This window comes from Astatotilapia calliptera, chromosome 5, assembly GCF_900246225.1.
Source record: "Astatotilapia calliptera chromosome 5, fAstCal1.2, whole genome shotgun sequence".
In the NCBI taxonomy this organism is placed as follows: Eukaryota; Metazoa; Chordata; class Actinopteri; order Cichliformes; family Cichlidae; genus Astatotilapia; species Astatotilapia calliptera.
This window is the reverse complement of record NC_039306.1, coordinates 17,732,571-17,750,560: the sequence shown is the minus strand read 5'-3', so window position 1 is coordinate 17,750,560 and position 17,990 is coordinate 17,732,571. Positions and strand designations below refer to the sequence as shown.

Sequence of the window (17,990 nt, the reverse complement as noted above, 5' to 3'; positions counted from 1 at the left end):
CTGGAGAAAATTGTGGCACAACCAGTCATTAATTTCCTCAATGCATTTACCAAGAGCCTGTACAGGGCCTCGGGCTCCTGGTGACATTGTGATATATAATTTGTGTGTCATCTGCATAGCTGTGGTAGTTTATTTTGTTGTTCTTTATAATCTGTGCCAGTGGGAGCATGTAAATGTTAAACAGAGGGGGTCCCAAGATGGAACCTTGGGGAACTCCACATGTGATACTTGTCTGCTCAGATGTGAAGTTACCTATTGATACAAAGTATTTCCTGTTTTCTTAGTATGTTTTGAACCAGTTTAGTACAGTTCCTGAAAGACCTGCCCAGTTCTCCAGTCGTTTGAGTAATATGTTGTGGTCAACTGTGTCAAATGCTGCACTGAGATCCAGTAAAACTAAGACTGACATTTTTCCACTGTCTGTGTTCAGACATATGTCATTAAACACTTTGGTCAGAGCGGTTTCAGTGCTGTGGTTCTGTCTAAAACCTGACTGGAAGGCATCATAGCAGTTATTCTGTTTTAAGAAGTAACTGAGCTGTTGAGAAACTGCTTTTTCAATGATCTTACTTAAAAATGGGAGATTTGAGATCGGCCTGTAGTTGTTCATTTGTGTCTTGTCAAGATTGTCCTTTTTCAGTATAGGTTTTATTACTGCCGTTTTTAGTGATTCTGTAAACACACCTGATATTAAAGAAAAGTTGACGATCTGTAACAGGTCTGACTCTAAAGTCTTTGAGACCTTTTTGAAAAAACTTGTTGGCAGGACATCTAAACAGCAGGAGGAGGAGTTCAGTTGACCTAAGATGTCCTCCAGGTCCATCCATCCATCCATCTTCATCCACTTTATCCGAGGCCGGGTCGCGGGGGCAACAGCCTAAGCAAAGAGGCCCAGACCTCCCTCTCCCCAGCCACCATCCTCCAGCTTATCCGGGGGAATACCAAGGCGTTCCCAGGCCAGCCGAGAGATATAATCTCTCCAGCGTGTCCTGGGTCTGCCCCGGGGCCTCCTCCCGGTGGGACTTGCCTGGAACACCTCACCCAGGAGGCGCCCAGGGGGCATCCTTGTCAGATGCCCGAACCACCTCAGCTGGCTCCTTTCGATGTGGAGGAGCAGCTGCTCTACTCTGAGCCCCTCCCGGATGGCCGAACTTCTCACCCTATCTCTAAGGGAGAGGCCAGCCACCCTTCGGAGGAAGCTCATTTCTGCCGCTTGTATCCGCGATCTCGTTCTTTCGGTCACTACCCACAGCTCGTGGCCATAGGTGAGGGTAGGGACGTAGATCGACCGGTAAATTGGGAGCTTCGCTTTTACACTCAGCTCCCTCTTCCCCTCCTCACCACGACGGACCGGTGCAGCGTCTGCATTAGTGCAGTTGCAGCCCCAATCCGTCTGTCGATCTCCGCCTCCCTTCTCCCATCACTCGCGAACAAGACCCCGAGATACTTGAACTCCTCCACTTGGGGCAGGAACTCATCCCCGACCCGGAGTGGGCACTCCACCCTTTTCCGGCTGAGAACCATGGCCTCAGATTTGGAGGTGCTGATCCTCATTCCCGCTGCTTCACACTCAGCTGCGAACCGTTCCAGTGCGAGCTGGAGGCCCTCACTCGATGAAGCCAACAGAACCACATCATCCGCAAAAATCAGAGATGAGATTCTGAGGCCACCAAAGCGAAAGCCCTCCGCCACTTGGCTGCGCCTAGAAATCCTGTCCATAAAAATTATGAACAGAACCGGAGACAAAGGGCAGCCCTGGCAGAGCCCATCACCCACCGGGAACGAGTCCGACTTATTGCCGGCAATGCAAACCAAGCTCTTGCAACGGTTGTATAGGGATCGAATGGCCCGTAGCAATGGGCCAGACACCCCATACTCCCGCAACACCTCCCACAGGACACCCCGAGGGACACGGTCAAATGCCTTCTCCAAGTCCACAAAACACATGTAGACTGGTTGGGCAAACTCCCATGCACCCTCAAGTATCCTCGAGAGGATAAAGAGCTGGTCCAGTGTTCCGTGACCAGGACGAAAACCGCATTGTTCCTCCTGTATCCGAGGTTCGACTAACGGACGAACTCTCCTTTCCAGCACCCTGGCATAGACTTTCCCAGGGAGGCTGAGGAGTGTGATCCCCCTGTAGTTGGAACACACTCTCCGGTCCCCCTTCTTAAAGATGGGGACCACCACCCCGGTCTGCCAGTCCACAGGTACTGCCCCTGATCTCCACGCAACATTGCAGAGGCGTGTCAACCAGGACAGCCCTACAACGTCCAGAGCCTTCAGGAACTCGGGGCAGACCTCATCAACACCAGGGGCTCTGCCACCAAGGAGTTGTTTAACTGCCTCAGTGACCTCGCCCCCGGAAATTGGCGGGTCATTCCCCTCATCCCCAGACTCTGCTTCCTCCTCAGAAGACGTGTCAGTGGGATTAAGGAGATCCTCGAAGTATTCCTTCCACCGCCTGACAATTTTCTCAGTCGACGTCAGCAGCGCTCCACCAGCACTATACACAGTGCAGGTAGAGCACCGCTTTCCCCTCCTGAGACGCCTGACGGTTTGCCAGAATCTCTTCGAGGCAGTCCGAAAGTCTTTTTCCATGGCCTCTCCGAACTCCTCCCACACCCGAGTTTTTGCTTCAGCCACTGCCTGAGCCGCATTCCACTTGGCCTGTCGATACCTGTCGGCTGCCTCCGGAGTCCCACAGGCTAACCAAGCCCGATAGGACTCCTTCTTCAGCCTGGTGGCTCCCTTCACCTCTGGTGTCCACCATTTGGTTCGGGGATTACCACCACGGCAGGCACCAACCACCTTGCGGCCGCAGCTCAATGCAGCAGCTTCGGCAATGGAGACGCTGAACATGGTCCATTCGGACTCAATGTCCCCAGTCTCCCTCGGAATGCTGTTGAAGCTCTGCCGGAGGTGTGCGTTGAAGATCTCGCGGACTGGGGCCTCTGCTAGACGTTCCCAGCACACCCCCACTACGCGTTTAGGTGCACCAGGTCTGTCCAGCGTCCTCCCCCGCCAGCTGATCCAACTCACCACCAGATGGTGATCAGTTGACAGCTCAGCCCCTCTCTTTACCCGAGTGTCCAGAACATATGGTCGCAGGTCTGGTGATACGATTACAAAATCGATCATCGACCTACGGCCCTGGTGCCACGTGCACTTATGGACACTCTTATGTTTGAACAGGGTGCTCGTTATGGCCAAACTGTGATTAGCACAGAAGTCCAATAACAAAGCACCACTCAGGTTCAGATCAGGGAGGCCGTTCCTCCCAATCACGCCCCTCCAGGTCTCGCTGTCGTTACCCACGTGAGCATTGAAGTCTCCCAGCAGGACAACAGAGTCCCCAGGTGGAGCACCTTCCAGCACCCCCCCCCAGGGACTCTAAGAAGGCTGGGTACTCCGAACTGCCCGGTAACCCTATCCTGGGCAGGGTAAACTGTTCCCTCGATATTCTTTTCATAAGGGTCTTCTGAATCGCTCTTTGTCTGGTCCCTCACCCAGGACCAATTTGCCATGGGAGACCCTACCAGAGGGCAAAAGCCCCCAGACAACATAGCCCCTGGGATCCCTGGGACACACAAACCCCTCCACCACGATAAGGTAGCGATTCAAGGAGGAGGTCTTTGCTGTTAATAGGGTGAAACTGTTTGATGGTGTTTAAGCAGTTTTTCGGTGGACACAGTACATATTCTGGATCTGCTGTTGATGTACCAATTGCTTCTCTAATCTTTTGGATTTTTTCTGTGAAGAATTTGGCAAAGTCATTGCAGGCCATGGTTGAATGAAGTTCAGCTGCCACTGGCACAGGAGGGTTTGTTAGCCTGTCAACTGATGTCAGAGAAGTAGGACCTTCTTGCACTCCTCAGTTGTAAATTATAAATGTGAAGTTTCTCTTTATAGATGTCATAATGAACCTGCAGGTTTGTTTTTCTCCATCTGCGCTCAGCTTTCCTAAACTCTCTTTTTTCATTTTTCACCAGTGTGGAGTTTCTCCATGGAGACTTTTTCCTTCCAGAGATAACCTTCACCTTAATGGGAGCAATTGTATCCATTACATTTAACATTTTTGCATTGAAGCTATTGACGAGCTCATTGACTGAACCTCTGGGCAGGTCAGGTGTTAATGGGAAGACCTGGTTAAAGATCTCACTACTGTCTTCAGTTATACACCATTTTGTGATCACTGCTGTTGATATATTTGTGTGGGCTGAGATTTTACTTTCAAAGAAAACACAGTAATGATCAGACAGGCCCACATCAGACACAGTAATCAGGTCCACTGATGAATACAGCTGCATTCAGAGAGTTTACAGTATTTAGTAATCCAGTAAAGTCCTGTTTCAGAACCTCCAACTGTTGTTTGGACACATCGTTTGACCCTGTATGCAGAACAATGTTTGTCACAGTTGGATATTCATCTGCAATTTGAAGAATTCTCTCCTTCAGGTTGTTGACCATATCGTTAGGAAAGCAGAGGACTTTAGTGTTTTTACCGCACATCCTTTGTACATCCTTTACGGCAGAGTCACCCACAATCAGAGTTTCAGGCCTAGCCTTTAGCTTTCCCTGTGGCCTTTTACTTTTCAAAAGATTTTCGGGCCTTACTTCGCTACTTTTAGATGGATGGTTGTCCGATATAGATCCAGGGTCCTTTGATAGTGGAGCAAATCTGTTCTGCAGTTTCACATTCAGTTGTTTTGAAGGTTTGTTGTTAACCTTCCTATTCACGGTTGTCCAGTCCTGTTTCCTCTCGTATACAGGGGTAGAAGAGCTTCTCTGTCTCGTAGGAAGTGAAGGCCAGTCGGTTTCAGAGATTTCAGCTCGCTGTGCCCTGCCTGTGATACATCCTCCCCCTTCCAGGAGACATGATTTATGTCTTGGTTTTGCACCAAGACAGTCCAAGGGGGGATTATCGCTTGAGGATTTATAATAGTGCACAAAGTCTACTTTCTTGGTCATGTTATCTGTGCTCCTTAGCTGTGTACTACCTTGCTCATCGCCATTGTTTTGAATCAAAGGCAAGGTTGTTTCATTTCCACACAGTCCATTTACCTCCACGTTTACTTCTAAGCGATGAATTTTTGTCTCCAGTACTGCAATCTTCTGCAGGAGGCTGTGGTAGTCATCTGTGGAGAGGGAAGGCATCTTGTTGCTAGTTAGCCTAGCGGTTAGCACCTTTCCAGGCTATTGAGGCTGCTCGGTGCCCAGACGCTGTAATCAGGCTTCAGCTGTGTCTAGGCCACAGACACACGGAGCGCTGAGGATAAGGTAACTATAAAAATGTTGCTGTTTCTGTTAAGAACACTTTAGTCCTAATGATCTATAAGTGTCCAGAAGCTATCGCAGGTAAGCTCATATGGAAAAAAGGGAAAAAATCAGCATAAAAATCAATAAAAATCAATAAAAGAAGCAAAGCATTTAAAGAGCAAAGAGATGAAGCGTCCACACTCACAAAGGGGGAGCCTTGAGAGCTGGTACTAGTAATTCCTATAGATGTTCCAACTTTTCTGGATTACTTACAACCCCCTCTGTCTGCATAAAGGCAGTGTTGGGACACACTGTGGTACCATACCCCAGTGAGCATCAGTTAAACAGTATTGTACTGCAGAAAGTGGTGTGCTACAAAAATGGCGAGAAAAAAGCAATTAACAACGAAAGAGAGACAGACCATCATAACACTTAAAAATGTAGTTCTTTCCTACAGAGAAATTGCAAAGAAAGTCAAGATGTCAGTGAGTACAGTTTCCTTTACCATCAAAGGGCACTCGGAAAACTGGGGCAAACTCTGACAGGAAGAGGTCTGCCAGACCCAAAAGCCACAAATGAATCAGAGGACAAGTTTCTGAGAGTTAACAGCTTGCATGATAGGTGCCTCACAGGACAACAGCTTCAAGCACAGCTTAATAGTGGTTGTAGTAAGCAAGTCTCAGGTTCAACTGTGAACAGAAGACTTCAAGCTGCAGCTTTGACAGGACGAGTTGCAGCAAAAAGGCCATTGCTAAGACGTCATGAAACAGTGCCATCCAACTGAAGACTGGAAGAAGATATTATGGACTAATGAATCGAAATTTGAAATCTTCGGTTCATCACACAGGATCCTTGTACACCATCAAGTAGGCGAAGGGACATTGTGTGGCATCAACTGTCAAACATGAGGGAGGAAGTGTGATGGTCTGGGGCTGGTTTGCTGGATCCAGGGTCGGTGACTTATAGAGAGTGAGAGGCACCCTGAACCAAACAGCATTCTTCAGTGCCATGCAATACCCTCTGGTATGCGTCTAGCAGTCAGGGGTTCATCCCGTGGCAACATAATGACCTAAAACACGAGTCCAAGCTATGCCAGAACTACCTCAGGAAAAAAGAACAAGATGGGAAGCTTGAAAACAGGGAGCGGCCAGCACTTAAACTTAAACGCCATCGAGCTGGTTTAGGATGAACTGGACAGAAGAGTGAAAGCAAAGCAACCGACACGTGCTGCACATTTATGAGACCTTCTGTAACAGATATGGGAAGAACTTTCTGAAGAATATTTGATTTCTACTGCAGAAAGAAGCTCTTCAGCTGTTACATCTGCCAAAGGTGGCTACTTAGATGAGTCAAAACTTTAGAATACATTTTGGTCTATAAATTGAGTCCATGATTTCTTTTTTAAGTTAATTGCTTATTTGTACTATGCTTTCATTTCAGAGTGCAATGAGACACTAGACGGCATAATTTTCAATAAAAACTGGAAAAATTGTTGACAAATATATATATATATGAGGCAATATGGGAAGTTTATTAAGTTGCATGACTTGCAAAAATTGAAGGATGTGGAAAACTTCTGTGGTTCAACTTGTGGTGAACTTTTCCAGACTACACAGCAAAAAAACCTCGTGCCTGAAATCAAACATGACACATCTTTAGCTTTAGCAGAAAACAAGCGTTACTTGTGTTCCCACAATAGCACTAAGAAGAGTTTTTTATACGTCAGGTTTAGTTTAATAATTTTATTGCTTTGTGCAGTTTTGGAATAAGGTGGTGAAACCGGTGCAGGAGATTTATATTTTACTTGTCAAGAGCTGCCTCAAGGGGGTCAATTGACTGGTCAAAAATCTCCCACTCAGCTGACAGGGTTTATGAGTTTTACAGTGATGAAATTTCTCTGCTGTAAACATATGATCATCATCAGTTTAGGTCTCTGTGGTCCCAACCCTGGTTTGACTAAATATTTTCACAAACTGAAAGGACGATTCAGTTTTTAACTTTTGCTCATTGTTGAGCTTAAGTTTGGAGAAATAAACATATATAAAACAAATGTAAACCTTATATTTTCATATTTATAGTTAGTTAGTTAGTTAGTTAGTTAGTTAGTTAGTTAGTTAGTTAGTTAGTTATGTAACTGTGTGGATATTAAAGTGGTAAAACAACCAACCTTGCAACCTCGCTGACAGATGAGACCAGAGCGGCGATTTTTTAATGCACAACACCACATTTTGAGAAATCCTAAATCAGCATATCAGCACAGACACCTCAAACCAACTGTGAGGCAAAGTGGTGGAGTGGTGAAGATTTGGGCTTGTTTTGCAGCCACAAAACAAGCACAAATCTTGTTTTGGGCTTGTTTTAACTCACATTCTAGAGTTAAATGTGAGGCCATCTGTCCAACAGATGAAACTTAGATAAAACTGGGTTGCGCAATAAAACTGTGATCTCAAGCACAGCAGTGAATCTGCAACAAAACAGCTGAAAGCGAAAATGATCAATGTGTTGCAATAGGTCAGCTAAAGTCCAGACCTCAGCCGGTTTGAAATAGTTTGCAAACCTCAGTTTGCAAACTATTTCTATGAAGCGTGGGCCAGAATTCCTCCACAATAATGTGAGAGCCAAATAAAGTGAAACGGAAAATTATTAGTCAAGTTATTGCTGCTAAAGGTGGTTGTACAAGCTGCTGAATCATGGGCTGCACTTTTTGTGAAAACTTTCTATTTCATATGACAGTAACTCAAAGCCATGGCAGTTCTACTGAAAAGCTAATGGCAGATAAACCATTCTTTTTCATTTGTAAAGTCCACACATTTACTGAAAAAATGCAGTTAAATACTGTAGATCTCTGAACCCTCCATAGCCCATCTCCAGAATGCAGCAGCACGATACAAATAGAAGCTAACAAATCACACCTATTCTTGCTTTACTTCACTGTCTCCCAGTGAAATTCAGAATCAAAATTCTGTTATAAACATATGAAGCACTACATGGACTGTAAAGCCAGCAGTGTTGGGTAAGTTACTTTAAATTAGTAACTTAGTTACATTACTAGTTACTTCTATCAAAAGTAACTCAATTACTTCAAGTTACTCGTTACTTTCAGAGTAACTAGTTACTAGGGAAAGTAACTTTGGTTTTACTCAGAATTCTCTTGTTAATGTGTTGCTTCCGTAACTGGATACCCAGCAAGATTGCCGGTCTTCTAGCTTGCTTACTTGCCACAAGTGCACTGTGCCACCTACCAATAGAAAGGAAAAAATAATGTGCACATTTCCACAAGAGAAATCCCACACCTGATTCTATCCTAGCCTGCTTTTTACATCAAACACAAAAACTGCAGTCGTGGTGCTTGTACTCAGAACTCGGAAATTCTGCCTTCTGAATAGGAAGATGTAGGTAACACCAGACTGAAGATGAGCTGCATACAGGGCTGGACTGGGACAAAAAAATCGTCCTGGGCATTTTGACTAGAGACCGGCCCACCATTATAGGAAAAATCATAAAGCCTTTGAATGAAAATAAACACTGTTGTGACAGTGATGTACACTGTTCTGATGGTATATATGTATCAATCTATCAATTGTTTGTTGCAAGACTCAGATAATTATTTTTTTTAAAAGTGAGACATTTTAAATGAGAATAAGAAAGTATTTCTTTGTGCCCCCCCTTTCCCTTTTAATGCCCTACATGGACCCCTGGCAACACTTTGCTAGACCCGCCCCTGCACAGTTACCAGCTGTCAGCTGCTTAGAAAAGGATCCTGGTGTTATTAGTCTCTCAGAAACAGTTCATAACTTCCCTTCAACTCATTCATGTTAACTAAAAGGTAAACCTGTTTCTCCATCACCTGTTCAGCTCTGATGATTCAGTAAGGACATCTCCTGGTTTCATCTTCATGTTTCCCTCTCATCACATAACCAAACCAATATCATAACCAGCAGGTTTACAGCTGTGGCTCCAGCAAACATCAGCTGATACTAGAAATTAATATTAAATAAATTCTAACAACAGCTGATCAAGCTTAAACGTGCTGCTGTTGTTTACCGCGACATCCGCTGGTTTCCTCTTTCTGGCGCAAAGTGGGCGATAAACAAACAAGAGAGAAAAGCCGATCAGCTGATCATTGATCAGTTTCATGATTGAAGTAGAAACAGGAGAGGGAGGGTGAGAGGATGAGAGAAGAAGAGGCAGCTGTGCGGCGTAAACACAGAATAACTCCAGCTTTGTGTCTTTTTCATTGTAGCTGAAGTCCGGGACAAACTGTTCCTTTTCACCTCAATACGAAACGCTTAATATTTTCTCTAAATACGAGACGATTCCGTTTTTTACGGGACGGTTGGCAACTCTAATAATTAACCTTATGAACAAAATAAAGTTCAACATCAGTATCATAGCACCCACCCAGCTGTATAGAAACTCCGTCATGCTAGCTAGCACGCAGTACGAAAAAGTCAGCATAACTAAAATAAACTCCACCTAAACTTGGTTCATATCTGACCCAGATGGACTGCAGGTTATAACTTCTTACCTGAAGTTCAGTTCACCTGACACTCTCGGACCAGCGGCCGCTTCGGGTCTCTCCTCCTGCCTCCCTTTTTCTTCATCCACTTGCTGGCTTCCACCACTTGCTAATATTATTGAATCTGTGGAAGCTCCGCGATAGCCACCACACAAGTAACGAATAACGAGCCTATCTAAATCCCAGTAACGAGTAACGCGTTCCTGGTTTTGGCATAATAACTAGTTACCGTGCTCGTTACCACAATAATAACGTAGTTACTGTAACGCGTTACTTAATAACGCGTTAGTCCCAACACTGAAAGCCAGTGAGACCATATGACTGCAGCTGGCTTTTCAGACAATATCATCAAGTTCCCACTGTCTTACTTTAAACCAGAGGCAATCACACTTTTGAGGTTGTAACCCTAAACCTTGGAACAGCCTCATTTACTCATTCCCATTTATTTTAGGCCATAGTTTATATGTATTTGCCTGTATGGAAGTGTTGGAATGAATGTGTGATCCTGGGGTTGATTATTAGTCTGTATGGTGTAATGTGTATACTTAGCTTTAATGTTGTTGAGTCTGGCTTTGTAACTCCATATTTTGAAAAGTGTTGTACAAATAAAGCTATTATTATTGTTGTTGTTTACTTTTTATTCTTGACCTTCTACTTTTGCCACTATAATTATATGAGTATAATTTTCAGTATCATTATGATATTTTAAGTATTATTTCACAACAACATGTATATTTTCCTTTCCTTACTTATAAATGAGGATTTTCACAAGATCTTTACTTACTTTTATTTCTTTACATACTTTTCCTTTATCGCATAATATGGATGCGACCAGTGGGGGCGATACGGAGCCTCTAACCTCTAACAATTCAACAAGGAAGAAAAAGACCCGGAAGTGAGCTTTGTTGTTTTTCTGGGGCGGGAAAGACTAGCTAGGAAGAAGGCAAAGTGCACGGTAAGTTTAAAACATTATTTCTAATCTAAGATGACATTTATTTAGGCGACTGCTTTTTTTACAGTTTGCCATTTGACGGGCTAGCGATGTTACACACCTCCTCCCTGCTGTTCATGTGAGCCTGAAAAACGTGTCTGAGCGGTACACGTAGCGTTTTCTGTGCCTCATATTTTCACACTGGATGAATCTGTCCAGCTTTGCATAGTTTCCGGTTGATTTTCTTTTATATAATATTCCCTTATAAGAAAATCAGCCACAACGACCTCACAGTGAATTTAAGTGACCGTTTTATATTGTAAACTACAACAAAAAATATAAACATAAACGCAAAAATAATGTTGATGTATATTTACTATACCAAGAACCCACTTAAATCAATAAAACAAACAACCATCTCACAAAATAATCATTTTAAAGTTGCTTCAACCAAGCTTGAACACCGTAAACCTTTAAATAGCTTAGAAAGAAAATTCAGCACGAACAATGGATGTTGGAAATTATACAAATAAGCAAAACAGTTCATTTAAATCCGTAGGCAGATTACATAAAATATACAAGTATACAACTCATAACAGACAATAGATAAGTAAAGTAATGTAGTATGAAGTCTTAAAATTAACGTATATAGATCTGATTTGCCACCATCTACTGTTGGAGATGTGCCTTACATTATGATGGGTACACCACTCCTTTGTTATAGTTAGCGTTACGCCCGCCTAAATGTCCAGGGGATTTGGGGTAAGTGACAAAAAAGGAAAGAATGAGGCAATAAAATCGTTGTTTTTTTTTTTTTCAATAATTAAACTGAAAGGTGACATGGACAAGTTGCTGACACCTTCCAAAAACAATGATCATAACAAAACCTGAAAGTTGGTCCAAATAGAGTAAGTTAAAATGGTTAAATAATGCAAAAACACACCATACCGCTCTACTGATCTGAAGTGTAGTAAATACACACACAAGTGTACAAGTCGGACTTTAAGTACTCTAGCTTAATTACTGAGGAGAATCTGCTGCACAGAAAGGTGGCACAAAGGCTGGAGAGACGGCAGGACACACACAGAGCACGTCCTGCTAAGGGCTATTTCAGTATTAATTTTACTTACAGTTTGTCCATCTCTAGGAACCTTAAGTAAACCTTTTAGATCAACCAGATATTAATGAATTACAATAGACCAGGCAAGAAGTAATAAATGTATGAAATATCTTTTCAGCATCACTCAGTGACATGATGTTTCTAATTTTAGAGCTAATGCACAGATGAAAAAAAGCAGTCCTACATATTTGTTTACTGCATGCATTAAAGGGCATATCCTAATCAAAAATGATGCCCAGGTTCCTCTCGGTGTTACTGGAGGCTAAAATAGTGCCACCCAGAGTAAGTATCTGGTTGGACACCATGTTCCTAAGATTTTTAGGGAAGAGTACAATAAAGCTCAGTTTTGTCTGAATTTAAAAGCAGGAAATTAGTGGTTACCTGCAACTGTTGTAGTGATCTGGATTGAAACCAGGCCTTGGTGTCTTTAAGACATGCCTGTACTTTTTTTCTAGTAGATTTGTATAATGTGGTTTCATGAATAATTAAAGCAGGGTATCATCTACCATTACAATAATGCATTAAAATAAATGTAAGTAGTCATGTAAGAAAGTCTTTTCTAATAATGTTACCTAAGGGATGTATAATGTAAACAGTAATGATCCTCACTAACTGTCCATCTATCAGATAGATATGATTTAAATTTCTGCAGTGCAGTTTTTTCATACCTACATTTTGTAGTAAAATATTGTGATCAGCAGTGTCGAATGCTGCACTGAGGTCTAGCAGAACAAGCACAGAGATGAATCCACTGACATAAGCCATAAGAAGATCATTCACAACCTTCACTAGTGCCGTTTCTGTACTGTTAAGATTTTCTGAATCTTGACTGCAACCCTTCAAATAAACAGTTGATGACAACTACTCTTTCAAGAATTTGAAATTGAAGGAAGATAGCTGGATGGAAAAGAGGCTTTTAGTAGTGATAATTACCACCACCTCAAAAGGCTATGGTGGGCAGCCTTTTAATAACGAAAGAGAAAGTGGGCAAATACTGTACACACGAAACCTTTGTATATAAAACAAGCATAGTTATTTTTTAATTTTAGCTCAAAAAATTAAATACAAATAAATAAATAGAATTAAAAAAATAGAAACATCTTGGTTGCAATGAGAGCCACAAATGGCCCAATTAATGTAAGACTTTAGAAATTAGATATAACGATTGATATTAACTTTTCGGCTTGACTTTTAAATTAAGTCCAGTGTGACCCACGATATCTGAACTTAACACTTAATTTGAACTTGCAGTGTCAAGCTCCTCTCTTTGTGAAACACACTTAACTACTTTTTTGGTTTTTTTCGGTATCTAGTAAAAGACATGATTGCATGAGATAGTCCTGAAACTGAGTCATTGCTGTAAGAATAAAACATTTTTAAAAATTTTGACATTCATTAGGTAGATGATTTATATGTGTTGACAATAAAAGTTGCCTAGTTGACAAAATAAATGATCACAAATTGTGTAACTGTTAACAGAATAGTGATGCATCGATATACTGCCAGTATTGACCAATTTTAAATAAGATATTTACCTTTGGCCATGAACTCTATTTGTTGTGTGTGATAAAGACATGGAAGACTTGACAAGTCTAAAAAATTAACAAATCATTTTATAATAATCTGACTTTTTTTCCTCCTGGCAAAAGAGGAAATTAATAACAACAGCAACAAAAAAACCCCGAAAACTAAAATATACAGAAAATGTAAGTTGCTGTTTGTCCAGAATTTCACACTCATCACATCCATGTAGCTCATTTATAGTACTGGCTGTTATTGAATCTCTTCCAGCAGGTGAGATGCCATCCAAAAGACAAGTTGTGGCCCAGCCTGCCTTCTCTCCAGTTCTCTTCATGACTGTGGAGGGTGAACCGATGAATTTCTTCTTGCGACCTGGTCCCATCAAACGCAAACTCCAGCCGCTCGTTTCAGCTGGAGGAGGAATGTTGTGCAACGTCCAGCAACCAGGAGCAATACTGCTGACTGATCCTGAGGACAGAAGTGTCATTCCTGAATCCACTGCACACTGGTACGTGCTGAACTGAGAATTCATGTTAATATCGGCAGGTGTTTACATTTAAAGAAATGCGATTTTTCTTTTCAGTCAATAAGAAGAAGATAAAAAAGAAAATGCTTCTTCAGTTTAGTTTGGTGGTGGTGATAAATTTATTCAACCCATTTATGATTCATATCTTATGAATCCCACACACACAACAGCAGCACTGGAGCATACCTGGAAGTCTTATTATCTACTTATATCCCTTGTTTACTTTTCAGGTACGTGTCCACCCAGTATATTTATGACTGTGTTGAGAAGAATGAACAGTTGAATTTAGAGGACTACAGGCTAAATCCTGAAAAGGTCCAAAGACATTCTGCTAGACTCAACAACAGCAAAAACAGTTCGCCTCAAGCCACAGGAGGTACGACTAAACCCCAGACTTTCCATGTCTGAAGGATTGTGTTCTAACACGTCTGCACTTTACAGATTACATTTTTTTTTTATTACTTGAATTGTTTACAAGTTACAATTAGAAATGTGTGTAAATCTGGTGAATAGTTTAATCTGCTTCCGTTTTCTACATTATGTCTACAATCTTTTATAACTAGGCAGAAGTGCCTACACTACTGAAGAAGATGCTGCCATTTTAAATTATGTCAGCAAGCACAAGACGGAGACTGGGGGAAACCGGCTTTGGCAAGAGATGGAGAAACAGCATGTGACCGCACACACCTGGCAGTCGATGAAACACCGCTACAAAGCACAACTGGCTAAGAAACAGACAGCCGCCGTGGAGGCGGAAAAGCCAGAAGACAGTAAGACAGCAGAAGAAAAGACAGAGGTGATTAACTATCTGGATGTTGTCGTTACGATTTTGTTATTTTTAGTTGTGTTTTTTGTCATATGTTAGTCTGTTTCCACTGTTGCTTTGTTTTTTTTAGTTAGAATTTTCAAAGTAAAGTTTGACTTTAAATACACAGACTATTTCCACGACATCATAAAATTAAAACAGTATTTAGTAAGTGACAGAGACAGAAAGACAAAGTGGCTCCATACTGTGATGGCTTACACGTTTGCCTAATCATCATCGTTTTATATAGCACTTTAAAAACACACCTGGTAGACCAAAGTGCTGTACAATACAAATATAAATATAGTAATACAATAGGAAAAACCAAACATAGCAATAAAATGAATAAAAATGTCAGTTGCCCACAGAGTTAAAAGCCAGGGAATAAAAATAGGTTTTTAATCTGGACTTAAAAACTGGCACTGATGTAGCTAATATAGAGAGGAAGATTATTCCAAAGCATCAGAGCCGCAATAGAGAACGCTCGGTCTCCTCTAAGTTTCAGCCGGGACTTAGGGACTGAAAGCAACAGCTGCTCAGCTGACTGAAGCGAACGAACGGGGACATGGGGCTTCAACAAATCAGACAAACAGGTGGCAGACCATTTAGAGATTTAAAAACCTAACATGTGAAAGAGTCCCAGTTTGATCCTGGGAGGAGACACAAATCCCTTTGGAGTTGTATCAGGAAAGGCAGCCAGTGAAAACATGCAGCGCTACCAACTGTGGCAATCCTTGTGAAAAAGGACGCAGCAGAAAGTAGCTTTATGAGTAAAAGAACCCACGTAGAGACGCTAAGTAAAAGTAAGGAAACCGTTTTTAAACCAGTGTTGTTCCATTTGAACAAAGTTTGTTATTTTTATCCAAAATATCAACATATTTACATCACAGCAGTGACAACAGCATCCACTAACATTACACGACTGACAGGCAAAATGATATTAGAATCTACATTACGACTGTACAGCAGGAGGAGATGTACCAGATAAGAAAATTCAAAATTTTTAATCCTTTGGATGATTGTTTAAAGTCTTACACAGCACCATGTGGATGCAGTCAGAAACATGAATATGAGTAAAGGTGAGACTGAGCTGGGCGTCTGTGAACAGGAGAAAGGTCAGCCCCGACAAACTGAGCAGCTCGTTCCAAAATGAGGGAATTCTTCTGTAGCATGTTTGTGGTTTGAATATTGTATATTATAGTATACACTGTATCAGCAGTCCCCAACCTTTTTTGCGTCACGGACTGGTTTATGTCGGACGATATTTTCACAGACCAGCCTTTAAGGTGTCGCGGATAAATACAACAAAATAAACCTGGTACCAAAAAAACAAAAAGAAGATTTATTCATAACACACGGGAGAAGACCCAGGGAAACTGAGTTAACGATAAAAACAATAAAGAATAATGATAAAAACCCTGAAAACCATAAATTTCACACATGAGCCTAAACCAGTCTGTGGCCCGGGGGTTGGGGACCGCTGGAATATGTTGTTATATTTATTGTTCTATATGAGATATTATTGATTGTTTTTTATCCACTTCGATTAACATAAAATGCAAATTCTACTCCTCGAACACATCCCATTTGTGAACTTTACAGTGTGTCTACTGCTGGTTTCAGCAGCATACTTAAACCGTCTTACCTGCGTTTACATTAGAATCCTGTTGTTCATTTTACTAAAACACCTTTATTGTAAAAAAAAAAGAAGAAGAAAAGGGGAAAAAAATCTGTCACGTGTAGTAAAATAGGTCACAAGCTACCTCCTAAACTTCTTGAAGCTTTAATAAAAATCTGGAACATTTTTACCAGGTGTAGGGTGAAGAGTTGCCACTGGGTGGCAGCAGTGGGTTAAATAAAATCAGACAACCAAATTCAGGCTGCTGGCAGTCACTTTTTTAATAGACTTTAATGCTGAAGCTTTTCATTTCCTCTGTCTGCCTCTAGGTGGAAGAGCATCAAGAGACAGATGCTCAGAAATCTTCATGTGAAGAAGATGTTTCAGAAACAGACCTAACACAGGTGGGAACTCACTGCTTGTATGCTGTAAGGGTGCTGTATGAGGTTATAGTTGCTGTAAAGACATAACCTGAAATGGGTGTCTCCACAGATGGATGTCCAGTTAGTACAAACAGGAAGCACACCAGAAAATGTAGACCAAGAGCAACATGTGAGTCAGAAAACAGATAAACAACAAACTGAAAGCAAACAATCAGAAACTCTAGAAGCTGAAGTATCTCAGGCCTTTCAAACTGCGGCGCCTTGTGCGGACCTACAGGCAGAGACCCAACTGCTAACAGCAGAGACCACAGACGCAGAAACAGGTGAACCTCAGCCTGTCTCCCCACAAAAACAAAGTTTGTCAGGGGATGACTCCACACCAGCTCAGCCTAAGCCCACGCCCAAATGTTCCTCATCAGAAAAGACAAACGAGAAGCAGAAGGCCTCCCCGGTGCTGGAACAACCGTTGCGTCGAACAACTCGCAGGCAGCTTGAGCTTGAACCGTATGGCAAAAAACTGAGGTCATCATCAACCCAAGCAGTGCGAACCACATCATCTCCCCAGCCCCTGAAAAAAACTAAGTCTGCTCTTCAACAAGATACGACCACAGACCAGCCGGCTCCCAAGAAAGCCAGAGGAAAAACTCCGAGAGCAGCAGCAGAGAGTGACGAGGAGCAGAGTACACCCGCAGCCATATCTAAAACAATACAAGCAGGTATGTCATGAAAACAAAGAGCCGTTTTCATTCTTTTGACAACCCTTCTTTTTACACTTTTTATACTTTTTGTGGTTTTCAGATGAAACCAATCCAGTGCCTCAGAAAGGAGAAAAGAAGAAAGAGAAGAGAAAGTTGGGGATTCTTGAATTGGCAACGAAGGAGTTTGAAGATGACAGTGAGGTAGGATGCTGGTTTTGATACACTTTGTAAAATCACCACTCAGTGCCTCAGCATGCAACAGTTCCCACTCTTGATTCCCAGTTTGACTGGGAGTGCTGGTGTCTCCTGTTGGGCTTCATGGACCTGCGACCTAAAAATGTAACATTCAGTATTAATGTTTTTTCTAGCTTTGTTCATTTTTTTTTTAAACAAACAGCAGGTCTTTTGTCCTGTCTCCCTCCACTCATCACCAATCAGTCGCAGCAGATGGCTGCTCCTCCCTGAGCCTCATGCTGCCAGTTTCCTTGCTGTAAAAAGGGAGTTTTTCCTTCCCACAGTTGCCAAAATGCTTGAAAATAGGGGATCCTCTGATTGTATCCTCTGATCCTATATATTATTGTAGGGTCTTTACTATTAATCAAATTAAATT

General features: G+C 42.1%; 1 protein-coding gene across 2 annotated transcripts in view; it reads left to right on the top strand.

Moving 5' to 3' along the window:
- The first annotated feature begins 10,654 nt into the window (after positions 1-10,654).
- The window catches only part of terf2ip (telomeric repeat binding factor 2, interacting protein), an 8,668-nt gene continuing 1,332 nt past the window's right edge, over positions 10,655-17,990 (top strand). The window contains exons 1-7 of one of the 2 annotated variants that reach the window (XM_026167693.1): positions 10,655-10,733; positions 13,621-13,858; positions 14,107-14,252; positions 14,440-14,672; positions 16,629-16,703; positions 16,792-17,398; positions 17,481-17,581. In XM_026167693.1, the coding sequence (XP_026023478.1) occupies positions 13,629-13,858; positions 14,107-14,252; positions 14,440-14,672; positions 16,629-16,703; positions 16,792-17,398; positions 17,481-17,581 (1,392 nt within the window). In that variant the 5' untranslated portion in view covers positions 10,655-10,733; positions 13,621-13,628. The remainder of the gene's footprint in view (positions 10,734-13,620; positions 13,859-14,106; positions 14,253-14,439; positions 14,673-16,628; positions 16,704-16,791; positions 17,399-17,480; positions 17,582-17,990) is intronic. The other variant, XM_026167694.1, reaches the window with a different exon arrangement.